The 20,619-nt window shown below is 39.4% G+C and overlaps 1 protein-coding gene across 1 annotated transcript in view; it reads right to left on the bottom strand.

The window, feature by feature from the left end:
- Positions 1–20,619, bottom strand: part of DCLK1 (doublecortin like kinase 1) — a 238,754-nt gene that overhangs the window by 17,150 nt on the left and 200,985 nt on the right. The window contains exons 10-15 of the mRNA XM_082047893.1: positions 20,272–20,391; positions 13,572–13,718; positions 8,362–8,495; positions 7,598–7,675; positions 6,856–6,952; positions 4,929–5,009 (exon numbers count right to left, since the gene is read on the bottom strand). Coding sequence (XP_081904019.1) covers positions 4,929–5,009; positions 6,856–6,952; positions 7,598–7,675; positions 8,362–8,495; positions 13,572–13,718; positions 20,272–20,391 — 657 coding nt within the window. The remainder of the gene's footprint in view (positions 1–4,928; positions 5,010–6,855; positions 6,953–7,597; positions 7,676–8,361; positions 8,496–13,571; positions 13,719–20,271; positions 20,392–20,619) is intronic.

The raw sequence follows: 20,619 nt of genomic DNA, 5'->3' as shown, positions 1-20,619 counted from the left end.
GAATGCCTGCCAAAAGTTCATGTTGTCTTGTCAAAAGACTAAATTATGGAGAAGACAATAGTTACCAAGACTGTGGTAATGTTTTATTGGTGAAGCACCACACCCACAGTTCCAGTGGCAACATGCCAGACACATGTAGTGGGTTCCAGCTTTTAGATGAAATATCTTCCAGCTCAATTTAAGATGCAGCATAGGGATTTATGGGAATTACTCTATTGTTATTAAATTTTCTCACTGCTGTTGGTGCTACCTGAAGTTTAGTAGTTCTCTCTCTTTTTTTTTTTTTTTTTAATTCCAAAGTGCTTTATAAACAAGCTAATATATATTAGCTGGCTCCTGGAATCATTTCAGCCAACAATAAAATGGATAGATATCGAGGGTGAGAGATGACAGCTGTTTAACTACATACAAACCAAGATGTTCTACCATCTAAAAAGAGAAGAAGTGAAAAAAATAAAAATCAGATTCGCCAGAATCAGCAGGGTACATGGTAGAACTGGAGAACAGGCTAAACACTGCTGACAAGACTTTCATCAGGTTGCTGTAATGGGAAGGATGTCAGCCCCTGAAGAGGCTAACTCTTCCTTCCCCCTGTTTTAACCTTTTACTATAGGAACTCCTTCTTGCAGTGGGTTAGGATCATAGAATTTCATCTCAGCTTTAGCAGTTGGGATAAGATCTTTTAAAGATTACTAGTGATTTTTCATGCTTAACTCTGGGAACTTTGAAGGGTCATAAGTTTCAGAAAATGTTAACTACTGATGCTCTGAAAGAAGCACTCTCTTGAGCATCGGAAGTTTAGTAGTCAAAATCCTTTGACAGTTTGAAAACTCTCATCCAGAATTTGAAGTTTCACCTGGACGATGCAAACTACCTGAGATCTTAAGATACGTTTTTCCAATCTGCCTCCACAAAATACCTTTAATGATCTATTAGCAAGAAATAAAAATAAAATTAAAAAAAAAATAGCAGGGTATCATTTGAGTAATTAGTACACATTGTTTTCATATTTCCATTGTTCTCTATGGCAGGAGATATTGCCACTCAAAGTAAAAAGAGGTGATAGAAAGATGGAATGAAGTTCAGGATTCCCAGACTCCTACTGCCCTGAAGCACTCAGATCCATTTCACGTATCAGTCACAAGACCTTTACTTTCCAGGTCTGAAAGCATCAGATGAATAGGCCATTATATAAACAAGAGTAGAAAATTAGAGCAAATAGAAGTGCTGGAAAATGTTTTGGACTCTGTTTCATTAAAGGATTACAAGGAAATTTTTCTTTGGGCAGTGTCCTAGGGTGTAACCAAAAGTAACACAGCTGCCAGATAAGAAATGTCTTTTCAAATTAACCTCCTTACAAATGTTCAGCTTATTACTGCTTATTGCTTGGTTATTCATTTCTTTTGCACACAAATTTCCAAGGCAGACATGGTTATGAAAATATGTAAAATCTTCAGTTTCCCTAATTCTTTTTAGGCTGGTGTGCCATCTTTCTCCTTCATCAACAACACTCCACATTTCACATTGATTATTTTAACAGAGATGGATTTGCAATCCATCCCTTTCAGCAATCACTGGTCAATGCTGTATTAGGAAATATTTACTACTTACATAACAAAAAGTAAGTAGGTTTGTCCTGTAGCTTGTATAAGTATAATTCAGGTTATCAATATCATCAGTGTTTAAAATGCTAGACCTCAAGCTTCCAGCCTCTTTTATAACTCTTTGGTTTTGCAAAGAATTTGAGCAGGTAAAGGAAAGAGCTGGGGTCCCTGTAGGGGAAGTATAAACTGATGGATTTGTTTCCAGGTCTAAGTGTACTGCACAGGAGAGACAAATCCAAATAAACTAAATGGAGGGGGCAAGGAACTGCTGCTGAATTGCGTTTAGAATTCAAGGCCTCCATCTGTGACAGTGGCACACAGCCAACATCTTTTCAGGTTTTGTTTTTTTGAATTGAAAACAGCTGGGATATTATTGACATAGGAACTGCTTTACTGGTCTAACTCTGACCATAACAAGTTTTAGAGTTTCAAAGAGGATTTCAGCTATTTTTATAGCAAAAACTGAAACTGAAATGAGGGTTGGCTCCTATTGAAACTGTCAAAGCACATTCCAGGAATCTCAGCAATTTACCAAGTAATCACATAGTAAGCAGCTATAAAGTAGAATGCTTATTTACAATCTACAAAATGGTTTTATACAGTGTAAGCAGTTACAACACTTCTATCAAAAGTTTCATCAAAGAGAGAAAATGTTTCTTAAAATTGTCAAAGAAAACAGACGCCTGCTTTTCAAGCCAACTGTCCAGTATTTTAGCTGCAAGTTTACCGCTCTACGAATAGGTTCAAAACCAAAATAAGAAAAGGGAAAGGGAAAGTAAAGTCCAGAATTTAAAGCCATGGAAAGGTAATCAAATAAGAGTGCTAGGTGAAAACTCGTGTGCCATTTCCTCTCAGAAAGATAGTATTTTATGAATGTTGCAGGTAATTGCTCAGGTAATTGTGACACACAGATCACAGAGCCTTTTATAAACAGGGATGAGTCCTGAAGCTGGAAAAACGAGGTACAGGGAGGTTGTGTGATAGACTTGCAGCTGGGCAAGCAGGTAATGGTAGAGGGATGTGAGGTGGAATCTGAGACCAGCGTATCGTTCTGCCTCCGTGCACAAGCAGACTGTCCCTGCTCTCTACTGCACAATTCTCAGAACCACTTCAGGGAAGCATCCCTTTTTCACAAAAGCATTTAAGCACCTGTTTCAACTCAGCCATGTTCTTATTTCTCCTGTGAACTAGGATTTTAGTGCCATCAAGTTAATTTTATGCCTAGTATTAAGCATTTCCATGTGTGATGTCTTGAAATAGAAGCGATGTTTGGAATGTGTTCAAGCACTTTCCTGAACTGGTCCCAGCGCTAGCCATTCTCCTTCCAGAAAAAATATCTGGAAGATACATAGGAGAATTCAAAAGAGGTTTTGATCTCCGTTATGAACTGCCATTAGCATGTTGCTGAAGACAAAATACTGATCTGTCTCAGTTGCTAAGAGCAGCAGTTGGACAGAAAAGAAGAAATTACAGACCTGTGGACGGGATATTTGCTTCACTTATTTATAGACAGAACTGCTGCAGGTTTTGATTGTAAAGAATTATAATCAGGATAAAACTATGAGCAGTGCAGCAGAGCAAGACCAAAGGTGAATTGAACACAGTATCCTGTTTTCTACAGTGCATTGTAGTCACTGTTTAAGAAATGCTACATTTAAGGAAGCCAAGTAGATCTTGGAACTTTCCCTGGTATATCCTCCAGTTTCTGCCAATCAAGCACTTCAGAACTTTGTGAGCCAAAAGTTTTATCCAGACCACCATCTTTAATAGGTACCAATGAGCTGATCCTCCAAAAATGTATCCAGCTCCCTTTTGAATCCATTTATACTTGGCCTCTACAGAATCCTCCAGCAAAGGACTCCACGTTTTAACTTGTTGCACAGAAACCCCATAATTTTCCAGGACCCTTCAGTAACCAGAGCTCAGCTTTGATTACTGAAGCTCCAGAGTGCTGGAAGATGTTAATCCACAGCCTGTTTCCCTGTCCTTCCTCATCAGCAGGCGCTGGCAAGGGCAGGGAGCAGATTGTCACATCACCTGCGCACCATCACCATCACGTTACTGACAGAGAGCTGCAGCTCTTAACACATCTTGCTAAAATGGCTTCCTAAAAAACATTGTGGTGTAACTGAAGAAAAAAAAAATTAAAAAGGTGTCTGGGGAGAGGATTAACGGCTCCAATGCATTTTTCAGAAAAAGAGGAGTATTAGTGACCACATCCTTCTGTGGTGTAAACAAGTGATGGTTTAATAACCTCAGCAGCAGTGTGCAGACTGACAGTGCCCTGCGGCTCCTGATCAATCACCTCCATCACTTCCTCAGCAACACTCCAGAAATCCCCACCTGTCTTCCCGTGGAGACAGAGAGACACCTCAGCCACCAAAAGTCATTATAAATTGTGACAGAACACCATGTCCAAGGACAGCGCCTGGCACCAAGGTAAATTAATATTTTAGCTGCTTGAGTGTCATCTTAAAAATGAAAAGATTTTCAGCATTGTTATGGATTCTTGCAGTCTTTGTACATGGCAAAAGTGCTGTGCATGATAAGTGCACTTACGATTAAAAAAAAAAAAAAAGGTTTGGGTAATAAGGAAGCCTGCAGGACTAAAGGGTATACTTTGTAAACACTTAAGTGATCACCACTATGCTGGGTTATATGGACAATGCTATCAAAAAAAAAAAAAAAGATTAACATTTGAGTTTACTATATATTTTAATTTTTAGAATAGAGTTTTAGTGAGAAAAATCTTTTGGATACAGCGGCTGAAGGATCTGTTAACTGAGGGACAAAATAGTGTCCTCGGGAGGTCTGTACACTCAAACTTGCAACAAACAAAGTGAAACATTATTTCTTCTTATGGCTGCACATAAATATACGTAGATTTCAACGTCAGAAGCTAAATATGATCCTAAGGTTTCCCTGTTTCATGCTGAACAGAGTAGACTTAACACTATGGACTCTATTTCAATAGCTCTTAATGACTGTCAGATTTTTGAGTCTGTCTGATTTTTGGGAGAGCAAAATGTGTCACTGAACCCACAAGCTGATTGTTAGAGATATACATTTTTCAAGTGTGGTTGAGATACATTGAAAACCTGGCCCAAAATATTTCAGAGAAAATGTAGCTGAGCATGCATAAAATAGTTAACACTCCAAGGTACACGCAATATAACAAAACAGCTTGTAACCCAGCTTATTTCCAGCTAAATCTGTGGCATTTTTAGAATGTGCTGGCTCCGAAAGGGCATAGAAAGGACTCGACAGAAAAGAGCTCAAAGGTGCCAAGTTACAAGCAGCATCTACAAGCCTGAAAATACTTACATTAACCCAAGGATGCTCAAGAACTTGCAAGGCTGAGAATCGCAGATCTAGATCTACTTGAAGCATCATTGTGATAAGTTCCTGAGAAATGGAATACTGGGTCAAATTTAAAGAACATTTTTAAAGAACAAATCATCAGATTTAATTCATTGAAGTGCTCTTCAACAGATGCTCAAAGAGAGAGTGAACTACCAACTGCAGAAATATGTTAAGATTATTAAAAACCAGAACAACTATGAACTGCTGAACGTCAAGCTGAACTTTTAAATCAATATCTGACAGTACCTTGAAAAGCTAGAGGACAGTTCTGAGTTACAGTTCTGTAGTCACTGTTTAAGAGAAAAGCACTTAATACATAATGTACAAAACAGATGGTCACATGAAATTAGGTTAGTTTCCCATTAAGAAAATGCCAGTTTCTCTGCAGGAAAATCCAGAATTTTACTTCAAGCTCTTGTATACAGGCCATAGAAGATGCAAAACCCCCCAATACTTAGAATCATTATCTTTCATCCTCTGATTTCCTCTGCAATCACATAGTTTTCAACTAGCATGTAAATACATATATATCTAATTTCACCAGTGAATCAAGTGCACAGAAAACAGGATGGCAGTATGACAGCAAATAAAGTGATATCACCAAAGACCACAGTTAATAATTCTTAGTAACAAGTAGAAGTTAAATGAATAAGCCAATGCTTGAATACAGAAATTTTAAACTATTTGGAAGAAAGAGTTTCACAGGAGAACACATTTGGCAAAGGACTTGAGAATTCCCATTAATGATGCTATGAAATAAAGCCTGCTACAACACTATGATATGGTTTAGAAGACATCTTCCGACTCTGCGACTATATCTCCTTCAATAATCTCTTTAGTTAACAGGCTAAAACACTAGCCTTGATAATTCTCCACATATCTGTAAAAGCAGAATGTAACTCTCTGAAGAATGAACATTCAGAATGTAGAATGCTACTTTCAGCACTTGCATCCACCTCCAAATTTAATTTTTTTTGGTGATTAATTAAACACTGTCACACTGAAAAAAACAGAAGAGAGATTTGCCTCACAGGCTACAGCAGTAAGTTGGCAGAAGTTAAACACTTATCTACAGGATGACCATATGATTAGTGTTATGGTTTTGGCTTTTTTAAATTTTAACATACACATATGTATTATCTCTATGGTGAATGCTGGATCCCTAGAAAATCTGAGAGTTAAGCTGCTCCTCCAGTGTACTAATGAGAGTTAAAAAGCATCAGCTCTGCAAATATAATGAACTCTGTCAGTATCTGTATCTGACACGTACTATATCTGCCTTAGCACACCTCACGCTCTACCTCTCGTGTCATGTGCCAAGAGGCTACGGCCCATGAACTGGTGGGCAGAAGAAGTCTCCATTTCATACCACACTGACAACAATAATGACTTATAGGCAATGTGAGGCCTATAAGTCTGGTTCTTTGACAGAAAGAAACAACAGACATATAATCTAATGGGATTAATAAGGGGAAAACAGCATCTCTATAATATTATTATATAATATTCAAAGGCTCCAGGTTGGTACCTGGTCCCTATCATAGGTACACAGAAAGCACAGTCCCAGGGAGCTTTCAAGCTGAGAAGTGTAGGTCAAGCAAAGTTACTTAAATTTTTTCTTGATCAGTAAAGACTGCTGGTGCCTCTGTTGTGTGAGGCACCATATAGAGATGGGGTCCGTTACAGAACCACCTGGAGTCTAACAGACAAACGACAACATACTTGGTGACCCAGAGGAGTTTATAAGTGTAGCAGGAGATGTGTGAGACATATCAAATGTCACTGAGGTATATGTGCGAGACCTATCACTGTGAAAGAACAACATTCATTAGATACTAGCACTGGAAATAACACTGGAGAAGAAAGTATCATCAACTATAAACCCCACCTTTGCAGAGTCAGAAACATTGTCCCAATATGGAGATGGAAAATCCACCTGTCCCATCAAAATCTGATCAAAAAGCACTTCTTGGTCATCTCCACTTCTGTAAAGTAAAAACCAAACAAAAACAACAACAAAACCCACAAAGAAATTATTTCCAGATCTAGTTTCAATAGGCTTCTTGAAATTGCTTTTAATTGGCCATTCCTTAGTATGCTTTTGGAAGCTGTTGATTCCCCCCAAGCATGCAACCATGGGTGTGAATAGGGAGATCATAAACCAAAGTGCATTTGGTACATTCTTTCTGAGGTAACCTGCTTGTCTTTAGGATTGTCAACAACTTTGCAATTGCTTTGAGGGGAAGAAGAGATCTGACACTTCTTTATTAAGTGGCTTACATTTTTATTACCTTTTACCGACCACAAAATATGTCGTATTTGGTCCATGAATGTAGATGCTTATTTCACTGTGTATTTTAAGCATCAGGCAAAGGCACCCAGAACCCGTAATGGAGGCTCTTGTTTTGTAATGTAATGAAGTTTAAACTAAAACAAACAAACATGAGACAGAGATTTTACAGTAAAATCACAGACATTTATGGGGTTTGCGTAAATTACTATGCAAAGCATGGGAAAAAACAAACCCTACGAGCAGAGAATTTTTTCCAGTGGGAATCTCTGTGCTTAATGCACAAGCAGCATAGGGACCAATTCACAGAACAAAGATGGTTGAATAGATCAGTCCATACCCACGGAAAGGAGGGAAACCACAGAGCAGGATGTAAGTGATCACACCCGCTGCCCAGATGTCCACCTTCAAGCCATATCTAGAAGTGTGAGAGACAGGGTTAGAGACATTCAGCTCCCATGGACTACCGTTCAAGAATAAAATTTTTCAGAATTCTTAATAATTTCTTATATATTCTCATCTGAACTTTCTCTTTGTCCTACCTACTGATTTTAATTCTGCTTTCAATTTGTTTTTACTTTTACATCTTAAGCGCACATTGGATCAGAATGTCGGAGTGCACAGAGGGTGTTCTGTATTCTTGAGTTAGTGACTCCTACCAACATGAAGCCTGAAAAGGTGACACAGGCTGTTCAAGGCAGCCGGTATTTACTCCATGGAACTAATCAGAAGAGTACAGTGTGTGATAATGAAATAAAAGTAAGTAAATGGTAGTTAGCAGTTTCTAGGCACAGCTTAAGAATCACTTTTATTGTAATCTGCACATGGCTAGTTAGTAACTCAGTGTTAAACTGAGAAGTTTGAGGCCAACAACTGGCAGAGGAACCTAATATAACTCCAAAATTGGCCCAGCTCTGAGCTGGTTTGGATAAGATATCCCCCAGAGGTCCCTTCCAACTAAATTGTTCTGTGAGTCACGATTTTGCATCATACCCAAGCAAAGGCAGCACAAAAATCTTAATTGCAAGAACTCCTATCTGGCACACTGGTGAGAAGATGCTTCACTGTTTACACATCAATGAATCATCACTAGAAGTGGTTTACCCAGTTTCAGCAATGATTTCTGGAGCTACATATGTTGGGGTCCCACAAACAGTATAAAGAGGTCCATCCACAATTGTTGCTAGGCCAAAGTCTCCTAACTTCAGAGACTTGCTTCCATCTTGGTGTTCATAAACCTAAATTGGGAAAAAAATTCAAAGGTTTAACACAGTACCATCAAAGTAACTACTATATAATTTACTAACTGCCTGAACTGTTCCTTCTAATTTACAGTCTTTTTTCTCTTCCTTGCCTACAACAAACTTCTCTGCATGCTTTGAAAATTCACGGACAATTAGGACAACTTCCTTTGAATGCACTCAGGGTGTTTGGGAAAGATTTCACTACCTGGCCAACAAAGGAAATATTTAATCTTGCTAGAAGCTAAAGCCTGGAAGCAAAGGTCTAACATTCCAGCAGTGATGTTCCTAGGTTAACTTCCCACTGACAGACAATTCACAGTACAGGGTTTGTTTTGTTTTGTTTTGTTTTTTATTTTACTCATACAGATCTTGGAGGCTCACACAGGGATTTCAGCTGCTTAGATAATTCAACAGTGGCTGCACTGAAAGCAACAACAGAGTCTTCTCCATGTATTGAAGTCTCAAGATGCAGATCTGGCCAGACTATTGCACCCAGAAACACTGTCCTCTCCTTGAATGACTGTTCAACACCAGTCAGTGTCATAGTGGTACGAGACCAACATCATCAAGGGACAGAGGTAGGGCTGTTAATAAGTTCATATGAAAATCCTCTCTTAAAACACAGTCTCCACAGCAGCAACAGGATCTTTCATGGCTTTTTATGAGTGCAAAGGGAGGTTAAGACATACACATAAGAATAAGCTAGAAAGTCCAGTAAAAAATACACAATATTAAAAGCTGGCTCAATGCGAAAGAAAAACCCAAACCTGCAAACACTGAATATATACCAAAAAATGCTTAAAATAAAAAGATTTAATTGAACACTAGACTATGAGTCTTTCTTTAATCCAGCTGCTGGTTTGTGTTCTGCTTCCATTTTGAAATTGTTTGTGATGCAATTTAAAGCTGCTTGCCATACAGCACCTTAAAAAATGGGAACAGTCTACAGGAAGTCTTCCTAAAATATATATGCATCACATAGCACACAAGCTCCATGCAGCCTAGCTCACCAACAGTGGTATCGTAACAAATATCAGTTGTTACACCCAGCAAAACTAGAAAATACCATACTTCACAGTAAAAACCGAAATACCTTAATACCCATCTTGATCAGCTGCTCCTACATCAGAAATCACATTTATCTACAGTTGTTTGCAGAGCAAAATTCTAGATTTGTTCTTACAAAAATGCAATAAATCCTACAACAGACTCTTGAAGAGTTAATTTGGTGCAAAACTGAAATCTTGAAGTCTCTCACTACTGTTTGCTACAGATCTACTATAGCTCGTAGCAATCAGTTATATTATACAGCCCCCTCGAAGTTTCTACTTTGTTAATGTTAGTCCTGTCTAGAGAGAAAAGCCCTGTCTGCCCTGAATCCCTGCTACCAGGTGATACAGCCACAAGCAGACACTCAGAATATACAAAATTCTGTTATTTTTTATGTTATTTTTAATAATACAACAGGATCTTTAAGGGGACCAGCAATTTCATATGTATTCACATTTCTCTGCTATTACACCAGAAAAAAAGATAGGCTTAAAGAAAAGCACTGGGAATAAAGCAATTATGGTTTTATTAAAAACACAGATTGTTAAATACATCTGGTTCCTGAAACTAAAGAAAGTGCTCTCTGAAATTGTAGTAATAAATCTAATTTCAACAACAGTTTTAATTAAAGGCTAGAAAGTAGAGTTTTAAATATTCACTTGCTGAAAAATGTAAAGTGTGCACTTAGACATCAAGAACTGAATCCAGTCTAATTAGCATCTCATATTCTGTTTCACATGGTTATCTTTTACAAAGCCCTCTCTGAGTTGTGTTAACCTAGTGAACGTTCATAAGCTCATTCCTTCAACAGACCTCACCTTGTATGACTCATAAATCCTAGAAATTAATTACAGAAGAGGCTTGTTCAGCAATATTTACCAATGCAGAAGGTTTGGTGCTGTGTATTTTCTAGTATTTTGCCTCATCTGTTTCCAGGAATTACTTTCCTTGGAAAACTACTTCAGTTGACTTGTAAAACTGAAGAAAGTAACTTTCCCTCATCCTGTTATTAGTCTATATAAAAAGGAGCCCATTGTTACTTGCCAGTCAAGGAATGTGAAAGATAGTTTAACAGTCCTGTTATTCAGAAAAACACTATATATGTTCCACTGCATTTAAATACTGAAGGGCAATTAAAGAAATGGGGATTAGTGCAAATTGCCCACTATGTAGTGCTTTCACTGTTTTAACTAAGCAATAAAACTGTGTAATTGTACAACACTAATTGAATACAGCCACACATAATTGTGTGCCACCATATGTATCCTATTACTATAAAGACTGTCAGTATTTTCTAAGCTGCTCTTGTGATCAGTGCAGATGGCAATAGTCAGAGAAGTTGTTCTCTAGGGTTTATTATATGGCTATAAAGACATCCCATGACTTGACAAAATAAACGTGCTAAATAGCAGCAATTATGAAAAATGTTCCCATTAAAACATGGAAGACACTCTCTAGAGAACAAAGAAAACACTAAAAAATCACAGGTATTGAGCATACTCTAAACTCTTGCGCAGTTGACTGTTAACTGGGCTTTGGATGCTTTGAAGGATAATAAGGAATATTTAAGCACTTACAGAAATACCTGGTGTTGCACGTAGGACATTGAGACAGGTTCACACACACAAAGATTTATTATCAGGGTCTATAGCTGATGACACACATCAGCTCTAAGCATGAAAGTTACTTTTGGGGAAAAGGAAAAAACAAAGGAGAGTAAGAGGAAGGTCAAAGTGAAAGCTCTCCTAGGAGCCAAGAAGAGATGCAATAAGGAGGCTCCAGATGAGCATCCTCCCCTGGGTGCCCTCTCCGAAACAGCACATTCCACTTCAGCCCCCCTGTTTTTCCTGTAGTAACTCTATAGCTTTTGCCAGGCCTTGCTCATCCTTCCTGTTGTTTTTTCCTGCTAACAGGGCTGTTAACCTTGGGGTCTGTGTTAACTGGATCAGATACTGCAACCCTGGTTAGTTGCTCTGCTTTGGGTAGGCCTGTTATAGGCTCCCCTAAACTTAAAGCTACAACCCACACATAGGAAAAGGGTGGGGGGAAAGGGCTGGCCAGGAGAACCTGCTGTAATGACACTACTGGGTTTTGCAGGTGCAAGACCATGATTTTAGTGGTGTGAAAGCATCATCACAACAAGGGAAAACACTGCCATGACCATTTGGGTGAAGGGTTACAGAGTTGCAAGCACAAGGCAGGCTACAGAAGGCAAGCAGAAGGTCTTTAGCAACAGAAAGGCTAAGCCCCAAATGTAGTTTTGCATATTTTTAATAAATTCCATAAAAATAACCCTAACTGCAATCTTGTGATACAAGGACCTATCCACCCCTTTTGACAGAGAAGAAGCTAAAAGTACAATGGTCAAGAGACACTAAGGGCACAGAGCCAATGTCAGAGACAGGGTCAGAACTCAGGTGAGACTGTTTCCCAAGCACTCTTCTAAAACAGCATTAGTTTCTTCCAAGGACCTGATAAACCTCAGAGAATTAATATAATTTGTGAATCAAACGCTGGCTTTTGAGAGTTAGGATGCTGCAAAAGGTTAAGTGCTTCATCCTCACTGCTGAGTATCAATACCAACATAGGACCTTTCCCTAAGCACACCACTGGAAAAATCACTCAGAAACAATTCAGCTACAATACAAAGAGTGAGAGCATTCCTGGTAGTGGCTAATTACCAGGAACAGTTGAGCAGGCAAAACTAATTCTCTCCCTGTTGCCCCCACCTCCTGTCTACCTTTCTCTCTTCCCCCTAAAGCTTAACTCTATTGTTGGCAGACTTTAGGCATTTAGAGACATGTCAAGACAGCAGCAGGGCAAGCCTTGCCCCAGACCAAGACCTTCCTGTACACTCCAAGTCACAGCATTATTGAATCCTGGCATGTGATTGCTGTAATTTCTGCAGGCAGCCACCAATGAACACCAGCACAAGAGCTGCAAAAGGAATATCAATCGTTAGCATCTAGGAAAACTTCTACACAACGTTTTTTAGCAGTTTCTGGCAAACAAGGGCAGGCTACTTCCTCACCCAGAACTACAAAGGCACCTGCCATATAGGAACCTCAACTGTAAAAATCCCTCTCTCTGGAAGTTTAGTAAGATGTACTTGAGTCAACTTTCATGTAAAACATCTTCAGTGTTGAGCAGAACTAAATGCACTAAGTCATGACAGAGAGCACACAGCTGAGAGAACTGATATTCTAGGTATCTTAAACATTGATTTATGGTTGCAGAATATATGGAAAATCAGAATGTCTTGATACTGGAGCATGACAGCAAATTTGTGAAAACTCAGAGAACAGTGGAATAATCAGGAGAAATTAATTTCTCAGAGGAAATAAAACTGTGTCAGTTGGAGAACACAATTGCTGCATTCAAGAGTGCAGAATTCTCAGAAGAAGGACTAATTAATTGCCAGGGTATGCTTTTCATTTTCTTCAGTGGATAGGGTTCATTCAGATTCAGCCAAAAAAAAAAAAAAAGAAGAGTTAGGCTGTCTATTTGAGAAAGTGGCTTAATAAAATGTGCTATAGGATTATTTGGGAGATGCAGCAGGGAAATGCAGGACACCAAAGCCTCTTCCTGGTTGTGCTCTGATGTACTACATGATTAGGACACAACATTTACACCCACCACGTTTGTAAAACTGAACTGCTGCTAATTACTTAGGCAGCTGCAGAAGTCCAGAATAGTCTATTGAGAACAGAGTATCTTTGTATTTATGAGAAGCTCAAAATTATTATTCAGTTTACGCAAAGGTCACTTCTAGTGATCTCTGGAACAACTCAGCCACTGGGTCCTGGGGAACAGTCTAGACATACCGGCTTATGTTACTGTACTTTTTGTGATAGCTGTTATTATTAGGAAACCTTTACAATGTTAAAGTTAAAATTAAAAGACCAATGACTTAAAAGACTGAAATAAACTTGGTGAGTGTGTGGAAGGAGGGAGAAGCGCAGACCCTCTCTCACACACTCCCAAGTCATCAACAATACTGAAAGCTGAATCTTCACTTACCAGTAGATTCTCCGGCTTGATATCCCTGTGGACAATGTTCAGGCTGTGAAGATATTTGATGGCACTGGCCAGATTGTAAAGCATCCCACTGGCATCCCGCTCTGTATATTTGTTGGTGGAAGTAATAGCATCAAAAAGATCTCCTCCCTGGAGCAAAATGACCATAGCATATAAGCAATATTGCTTGATATTGCTTGTGAAATGACTGAAAAATTTAGGGAAGATTAAGTAGCATCATTTATACAGGAGGAGGAGGAGGGAGGAGCAGTACAGTTTCCTTGCAGCTATAAACTACTGGTACTGTGATGACATTTCCCATAATGACAGCTGAACATATCAGTAATTCAGAGCCATTTGTCATGGCTTAGTTGGTCAGCCAAGAGGCTGGAGTCACTACTGCAAACCGTTTCCACCTGCTGCTGCTTTTGTACCACGTCCAGCCCTTGCCAACCTGTGTGTTCAGAGCCCCCGTTGAAATTTTCTGGCATGCCTACATACTTGCCTGTCATGATGCCATGTACCAATACTTGCCATTCTTTATTACAATCACAAACAGGCTGACATCAAATTTTTGCCTGAAGTCTGACTGAACTCTGGAAAAATGAAGGAATTCTGAGAAAAACTCAACCCAGAAATCTGTCATCACTGCGTGCGTATTTTAAAAATGTGTTCCCATCTCATAAAACTCTGAAAACTTGGAATTCAGAAACCACTTTCTCTACATAGGATATGAAGCTTTTTGTAGTGTGATGCTTCTTGCAGCTAATATTGAAGAACTTTCCAGTACATATGTCAGGCAGTCATAGTGGAAGACACTTAAGAATTACCAGTAGTATTTCACCACAGCTACAAATACAGATGGTAGCTTGTGCCATTTCCAGTTCATTGTGCTGTCTAATTCAGTCAAATGCTACTGACAGTGAAAGCAAAACAATAAAGTGGGAAAGGAAGGAAAGGAAAGGAAGGAAGGAAGGAAGGAAGGAAGGAAGGAAGGAAGGAAGGAAGGAAGGAAGGAAGGAAGGAAGGAAGGAAGGAAGGAAGGAAGGAAGGAAGGAAGGAAGGAAGGAAGGAAGGAAGGAAGGAAGGAAGGAAGGAAGGAAGGAAGGAAGGAAGGAAGGAAGGAAGGAAGGAAGGAAGGAAAAGAGAAAGAGAAAGAGAAAGAGAGAAAAAGAAAGAGAGAGAGAAAGGAAGGAAAGGAGGAGAGAAGGAGGGAAGGGAAGGGAAAGGGAAAAGGGGAAGGGGAAGGGGAAGGGGAAGGGGAAGGGGAAGGGGAAGGGGAAGGGGAAGGGGAAGGGGAAGGGGAAGGGGAAGGGGAAGGGGAAGGGGAAGGGGAAGGGGAAGGGAAGGGAAAGGAAAGGAAAGGAAAGGAAAGGAAAGGAAAGGAAAGGAAAGGAAAGGAAAGGAAAGGAAAGGAAAGGAAAGGAAAGGAAAGGAAAGGAAAGGAAAGGAAAGGAAAGGAAAGGAAAGGAAAGGAAAGGAAAGGAAAGGAAAGGAAAGGAAAGGAAAGGAAAGGAAAGGAAAGGAAAGGAAAGGAAAGGAAAGGAAAGGAAAGGAAAGGAAGAGAAAATTGAATGGAAGTCCTCAAAGTTTAAATTATCTTCACCAGGATCTGAGGCAGCCATGACATTTGGACTGTATTTCTAGAGCTGAGCTGGCAAGTGGGAAGAGAACATGTAAGTGCTTGGAGAAAGACCAAAAAATAAGTGTAAAGAAGAGATTAGGGAGGAAGCTTAACAGAGCAGGGGAAAAAACAAACATCTTTTGAGAGATACTACTCAGAGGTATTGGGCCTATGGCCAAAATCAAAACAGCATCATAAAGGAAACACAGACCAAAAGAAAAAAGAAAAAAAAAAAGGAGGGAAATGATAATTTTGCAAAAAACATTGAAAAAAAAATCCCTGCTTCAGTCAAAACATCTAGAAAAATAAATATATCACAGGAGACTATTTTAAAGGAAAGGTTGGTATTTTCTGAAGGCAACAGAAGCATCCCAGCTTTGGCAACTCTCATGATTGTATCAACAGCCTCAATTCCACAGTAAACACTGTTTTCACTAAGAGAAAGGAGGATGGAGAAGAAAGAAAAAAAAAGCCTTCTTCCAGGAATCATGGCTGCAGAGAAAAAGGTAGGAAAAGACAATGACCAAAGAGTCAAACCTGAGAAAACAGACATTACTTGTTTTTAAAAAGAACCAAACAAACTATTAAAAATATTACATTGTTGAGGTGCAGCTGAAATCTGCCAGTGCAGTTTTATTCCCACTGTTGATGCAAACCCCCAGCTTTGGAAACTGCTTACAGCCAACCCTTGTCAAATCTGGACCACATTAAAACCTCTTGCTCTAGCTGGTGACTGATCAAGATGCACCAAGATACATAGTGTCAAGGAAAAGGATGAAGAAAAGGCCAAGCAAAACCAGATAGAGGATTAGAGAGAAAGGTCAAATATTTGGCAAATGTACAATACGATGTACTTCATGGCATTATCTGATCCCTAAGTATTAGATATCAGCATGTGGCAAAATACGTGGGATAAATAATCTATCTTCCCTAAGCTTCTTCCTGTGAAGCCCCTGTACCAGCTGCTTTTTAACATGAGGTAGTGGATTAGAGCGATCTTTGGTCCTCTCTAATATGTTCCAGATGCTCAGGAGAAGTGTCAATAACATCAGCAAAGGATCTGCCTCCAAACAAAGAAAACAGCCTGAGCTAAGATGTGAGGGGTGAGAAGGAAAGAAGCTGAACTTTAAAAAGAGAAAGGAAAATTTCTGCCTAAAGTCAGAAGAAAAAGAAAAAATGTTCACATGAGAGGGAAACCTAAACTCAGAAAGAGATAGAGGCTGCACAGCACACAAACAGACGGACAGGACAATTTAAAGCAGAATCATTTTCTGTAGTTTGGCAGCCTACTTTACTTGGCAAAGTGTCTTACTAGGTAGGCTGCTAAGAAAATAAAGTGTATATTCAGTCTGTGGGATTCTCTGCAGTTAGAAGAGAGGTGATATCCTGGAAAGGGTTAACAGAGATGACAGCTTTATCAGGCAGAATGGTTTTCAGCCTTCCCTTTCCCTGAAGAGCACTTTAACCTGCAAGGTTCTGCTTAGCCAATTCGCACAGCAGGTCACTATCATTTATTCCAGCACAAGGGGTGAGTTCAGGATGACATTTCAGTCTTAAATCCCCTGTTCTGGAGTGAAATGGGACCAGTAACATCTGAATGCAGTTTTTATCATCTGTGCACATGAGGAAGTATACTTGGAAGTACAGTAACCAATTATTTATTTATTACCTTGTTATGTAAATGATATAATCTCTCTTTTCTTCTGCAAAAGTGAAATCATATCCTGGAGCAGTAAAGGAAACTCTGCAATAAATCTTGCTTGTTAAATTGGCCAAAGCCCTGTTAGGTTTGAATAACAATTTTGTTTCGCTGTGTAAAAAGGCAATGTGCCAGAAACCAGGTCCTTGCTTCCTTTTACAAGCACCACTTGCAATGTGTTTATATTTGTATTTATGAAGTGTTTTTTCTTACACTTTACAAAGCAATGAATGGCCTATCTGCCATGAGGTGAGGGCAGTATTTGCAGCAGCCACTTATGTCAAACATGTTACTGCCAATTAATGCAGGGTGGTATTAACTGAAACCGTGCTCTGCAGTATCAAGCCTTTTCTCCTTGAGTTTCTTTCCTGTCTGTGAGTTTGATTTAAAGTCAGGTCTTCAAAAGTCAGTCAATAGCAGATGGTTAATCAATTCTAACAGTGCACGCTATGAAATGGTACCAGTCAGCAATTGGTGAATTAACAATTAATGTTCTTCCAGAAATACTTTCCCTGGTGCCCATACAGTACAACAAGGCTTTTTCTCCCAATTAAATATTAAGGAACAGATGTTTGTTACAAAGAAACAAAGTTGACTTCCCAGGATATTTCTTCTAAATTTCTTCTATTATTCCACACAAAAGTAAAGAAAATTAAACCAGTGCTCTCTAGGATATCTAAACTACAGAGATGTCTATAAAGCCCTTCTATAGGATAACTTAAAGCATAAATATCTTAGTACGTGCAGCAATCCCAAAGAGTAAAGAAGAAAGAGGGCAAGGAAACAGATTTTTCCAGAAAGTGAATATAATGGATGGTTTTCTTTATATACATGTCTTAGGCTAGTTATTTTGTAAGAGTTTTCAGTCCCCTCCTCTCTTATTTAGCTGAGTAGGACTTGGATTAAAAATCCATCGAAGACCACAGCTTGAACATTTTTCAATGAATAGCACAGCAAGTTGCATCCACAAAACCAGCTATGTGCTTATGTCTTGGTGTGTTAGACAAGGCACAGCTTTTACTTCTTAGCACACCTCATGGGGCTGGTATGAAGGATTTGTCACTGCAGGCTTAGGCTGTGTCTACATTAGATTACAATGCTGTGCCAGAGTATTGAGGTACCTTTGAACAGTCTCTCATGGACACCAGAAAAAACATACAGTAGCATGGATCTCAGAGTGAGTTCACTTATCATAGAGAAAAGCAGTAATTATGATTAAAATAGTGTTAGATGGCTAATGGCATCTGATCTGAAGCTATGCTATTTCACATTGCACTCCTCAGTGCAAGAGAGGGCTATGACTATGAAGAAGGTGGGGAAATTCTTCTGGGACTGGTTACACAGAGGGACTTGTGGTGTGGAAGAGTGCCAGTATTTTGCTTTTTTCTTTGGATTTAGCATCGCCACAGAGACAAAATGGGGATGCTGGGTACCCTGTCAGCTCCTTGCCACCAGTATGTCTCACTGTGCTTCCTCAGAGCTTGGAGGTAGTGGACAGTAGGGTTAGTGGGACTATGAGTTCCACAGCACCACCCAAGCCAAGTAGTTCATCTGGCAGGCTCAAACCTAGGAAGACAATGTTGCCATCTCTTAAGATGTAGGGCATGACTTGAGCTTCTCATGGATAACAAGGCAGTCCTAGCCTGCCACAAGGACAGAGAAAATCTGTGGCCATCCACCCATGGGCCACATTTGACAACCTCCCAGTGCTGCAGTGCGAATACAGCTTGTGTCACCACTGCTGCCACAGAGCACAGGGGATAATGGAATGAAACAAAAAATATTTAATTCTCTTTGCTTTCCTATTCCAGCCCAGAGATTTAGAAGTTCTTTAAGAAACACTCAGACCTCAGATCATCCTGTCTAATATCTCAAAGAGGTGCCTGCATTAAGAGCATCCCCTGATCTCCACCTAAAACCAAAGCAAAGCAGGTAACAATCCTTTCTGCCAAAAGGGCTTTCTCTCACAACCTCTCATGGTGCCTGTTTCTAACCACGGATACAGAGGGTGTCTACTGAAGGTGACCACACTTTAAGAGAAGTGGAAGAAACTTGGGTGGGGTGCCAGTGTGCAGAGCGCCTGATTTCCTCACAAGTGTTGAGCATGCACAGACAACAGGCCTGAACACAATTGCTGCTGCCGCACAGCTTTATTGTAACCTTTGTCCTGAAACACGTAAAACTGTGGATTTCCTGAGTGTAAGCATGATAGGCTGCCCCAGGAGAATGTGCTCATCCAGATACAGAAATGGAAGGGGCTGCTGGAAAGATCCCTTCTCATGGAATGGCTGAGGAAGGAAGTAGAATCACTAATGCCACCAGTGAATGTGAAAAAACAGGTGCATTCTGTTAAAGTAAATGTGGAGGACAAAATGTTCTCTGTGTTTTTCTGCCCTAATTTGGACAATTTACCCAAATGTATTTCTGCCACCTTTTATGCACAGAGACATACTTGTGTCTCAGTACCAGAATCAAGAGCTAAATTCATACTTCATGCACTGCACTGTTGACAGTATAGGGGCAAGAGATGACCTGGTCTGAGTTTCATAATCCAGTTTTAATATGTAATTCCATCACAGTTACTATGAAGAAATAAATAGCATCCCAAATATAAAATGCTGCATTCGCAAACTTACTTTTCAGAATAGAACCCTGTTATAAATAGCAGGTTTTCCTCTTTCACTTCCACAGAGCACCTCCTCCTTAAATTTAGGTTATTAGCAAGGAGGAAAGCCTGACAAGGTGTAAATATAAATCAGCAGATAAAAAAGACAGGTAATATAATTTAAATGTAACATCACAGTATCACAGTATGTTTGGGATTGGAAGGGACCTCAAAAGATCATCTAGTCCAATCTCCCTGCTGGAGCAGGAACGCCGAGGTGAGGTCGCACAGGAACATGTCCAGGTGGGTTTTGAATGTCTCCAGAGAAGGAGACATAAATTAATAGAATTTAATTAAACTCTATTTTATCAAAGAATATACAATTTTGAAGGGTGATATTTACAGCTATTTGCACTGGGTGTATTTTGAATTCATCTCAAGGCAGATGCTTTTTTTTTAAGAGAAAAGTTTTTATAGACAATACTTTTGCAGGGCAAATTAAAACTGGTGATCTCCAAAGTACTACCCATTGAGCACTTCTGAGTGCTGATTGCAGAAAGCCATATAAATATTAGAAATATTTGAGAGCTATAAAAATATCTTACAGTGGATTAAATATCTTTCAGTAGAGTGCTGGACAAGACTCTCTTTAGGTATCATTTCAATTTAAAATTATTCTATGATTCTATGACTTTTAGTCAGCTTCAGTATCAGTGAAATTTCTGATTATAGTTGAAACAATTCTTAGCAAGCAGCTTATCTCCAAAATACTCACCTTTACGAGTTCCATGACAAGGTACAACTCAGTTGGCATGTCCATCTCCTCAATCAGAAGCACAATATTGGGATGCTTGACTCTCCTTAAAATAGATACCTCGTTCTGGATCATGTGTTCCTGCCACACAAAATAAATCTTTGATAACTATGGGTTGGTGGGAAAAACTTTCACCTCCATTGTACGGAGAAAAATGCAGAGAGAATTGGGACCTGCATTGACTCTTTGGGGTTTTTTAAATAGGTAACAGACGTCACCTCCAGCAACATGGAAGGAAAACATCTAGAAACAACAACAGTATGATAACTGAAAGAAGAACAGAGCAGAACACAGAAAAAGAAATGGAGG

The sequence above is a fragment of the Streptopelia decaocto genome, assembly GCF_964273445.1.
Source record: "Streptopelia decaocto genome assembly, chromosome: 1".
In the NCBI taxonomy this organism is placed as follows: domain Eukaryota; kingdom Metazoa; phylum Chordata; class Aves; order Columbiformes; family Columbidae; genus Streptopelia; species Streptopelia decaocto.
The sequence above is the reverse complement of the archived record's forward strand: the minus strand, read 5'-3'. Positions and strand labels throughout refer to the sequence as shown.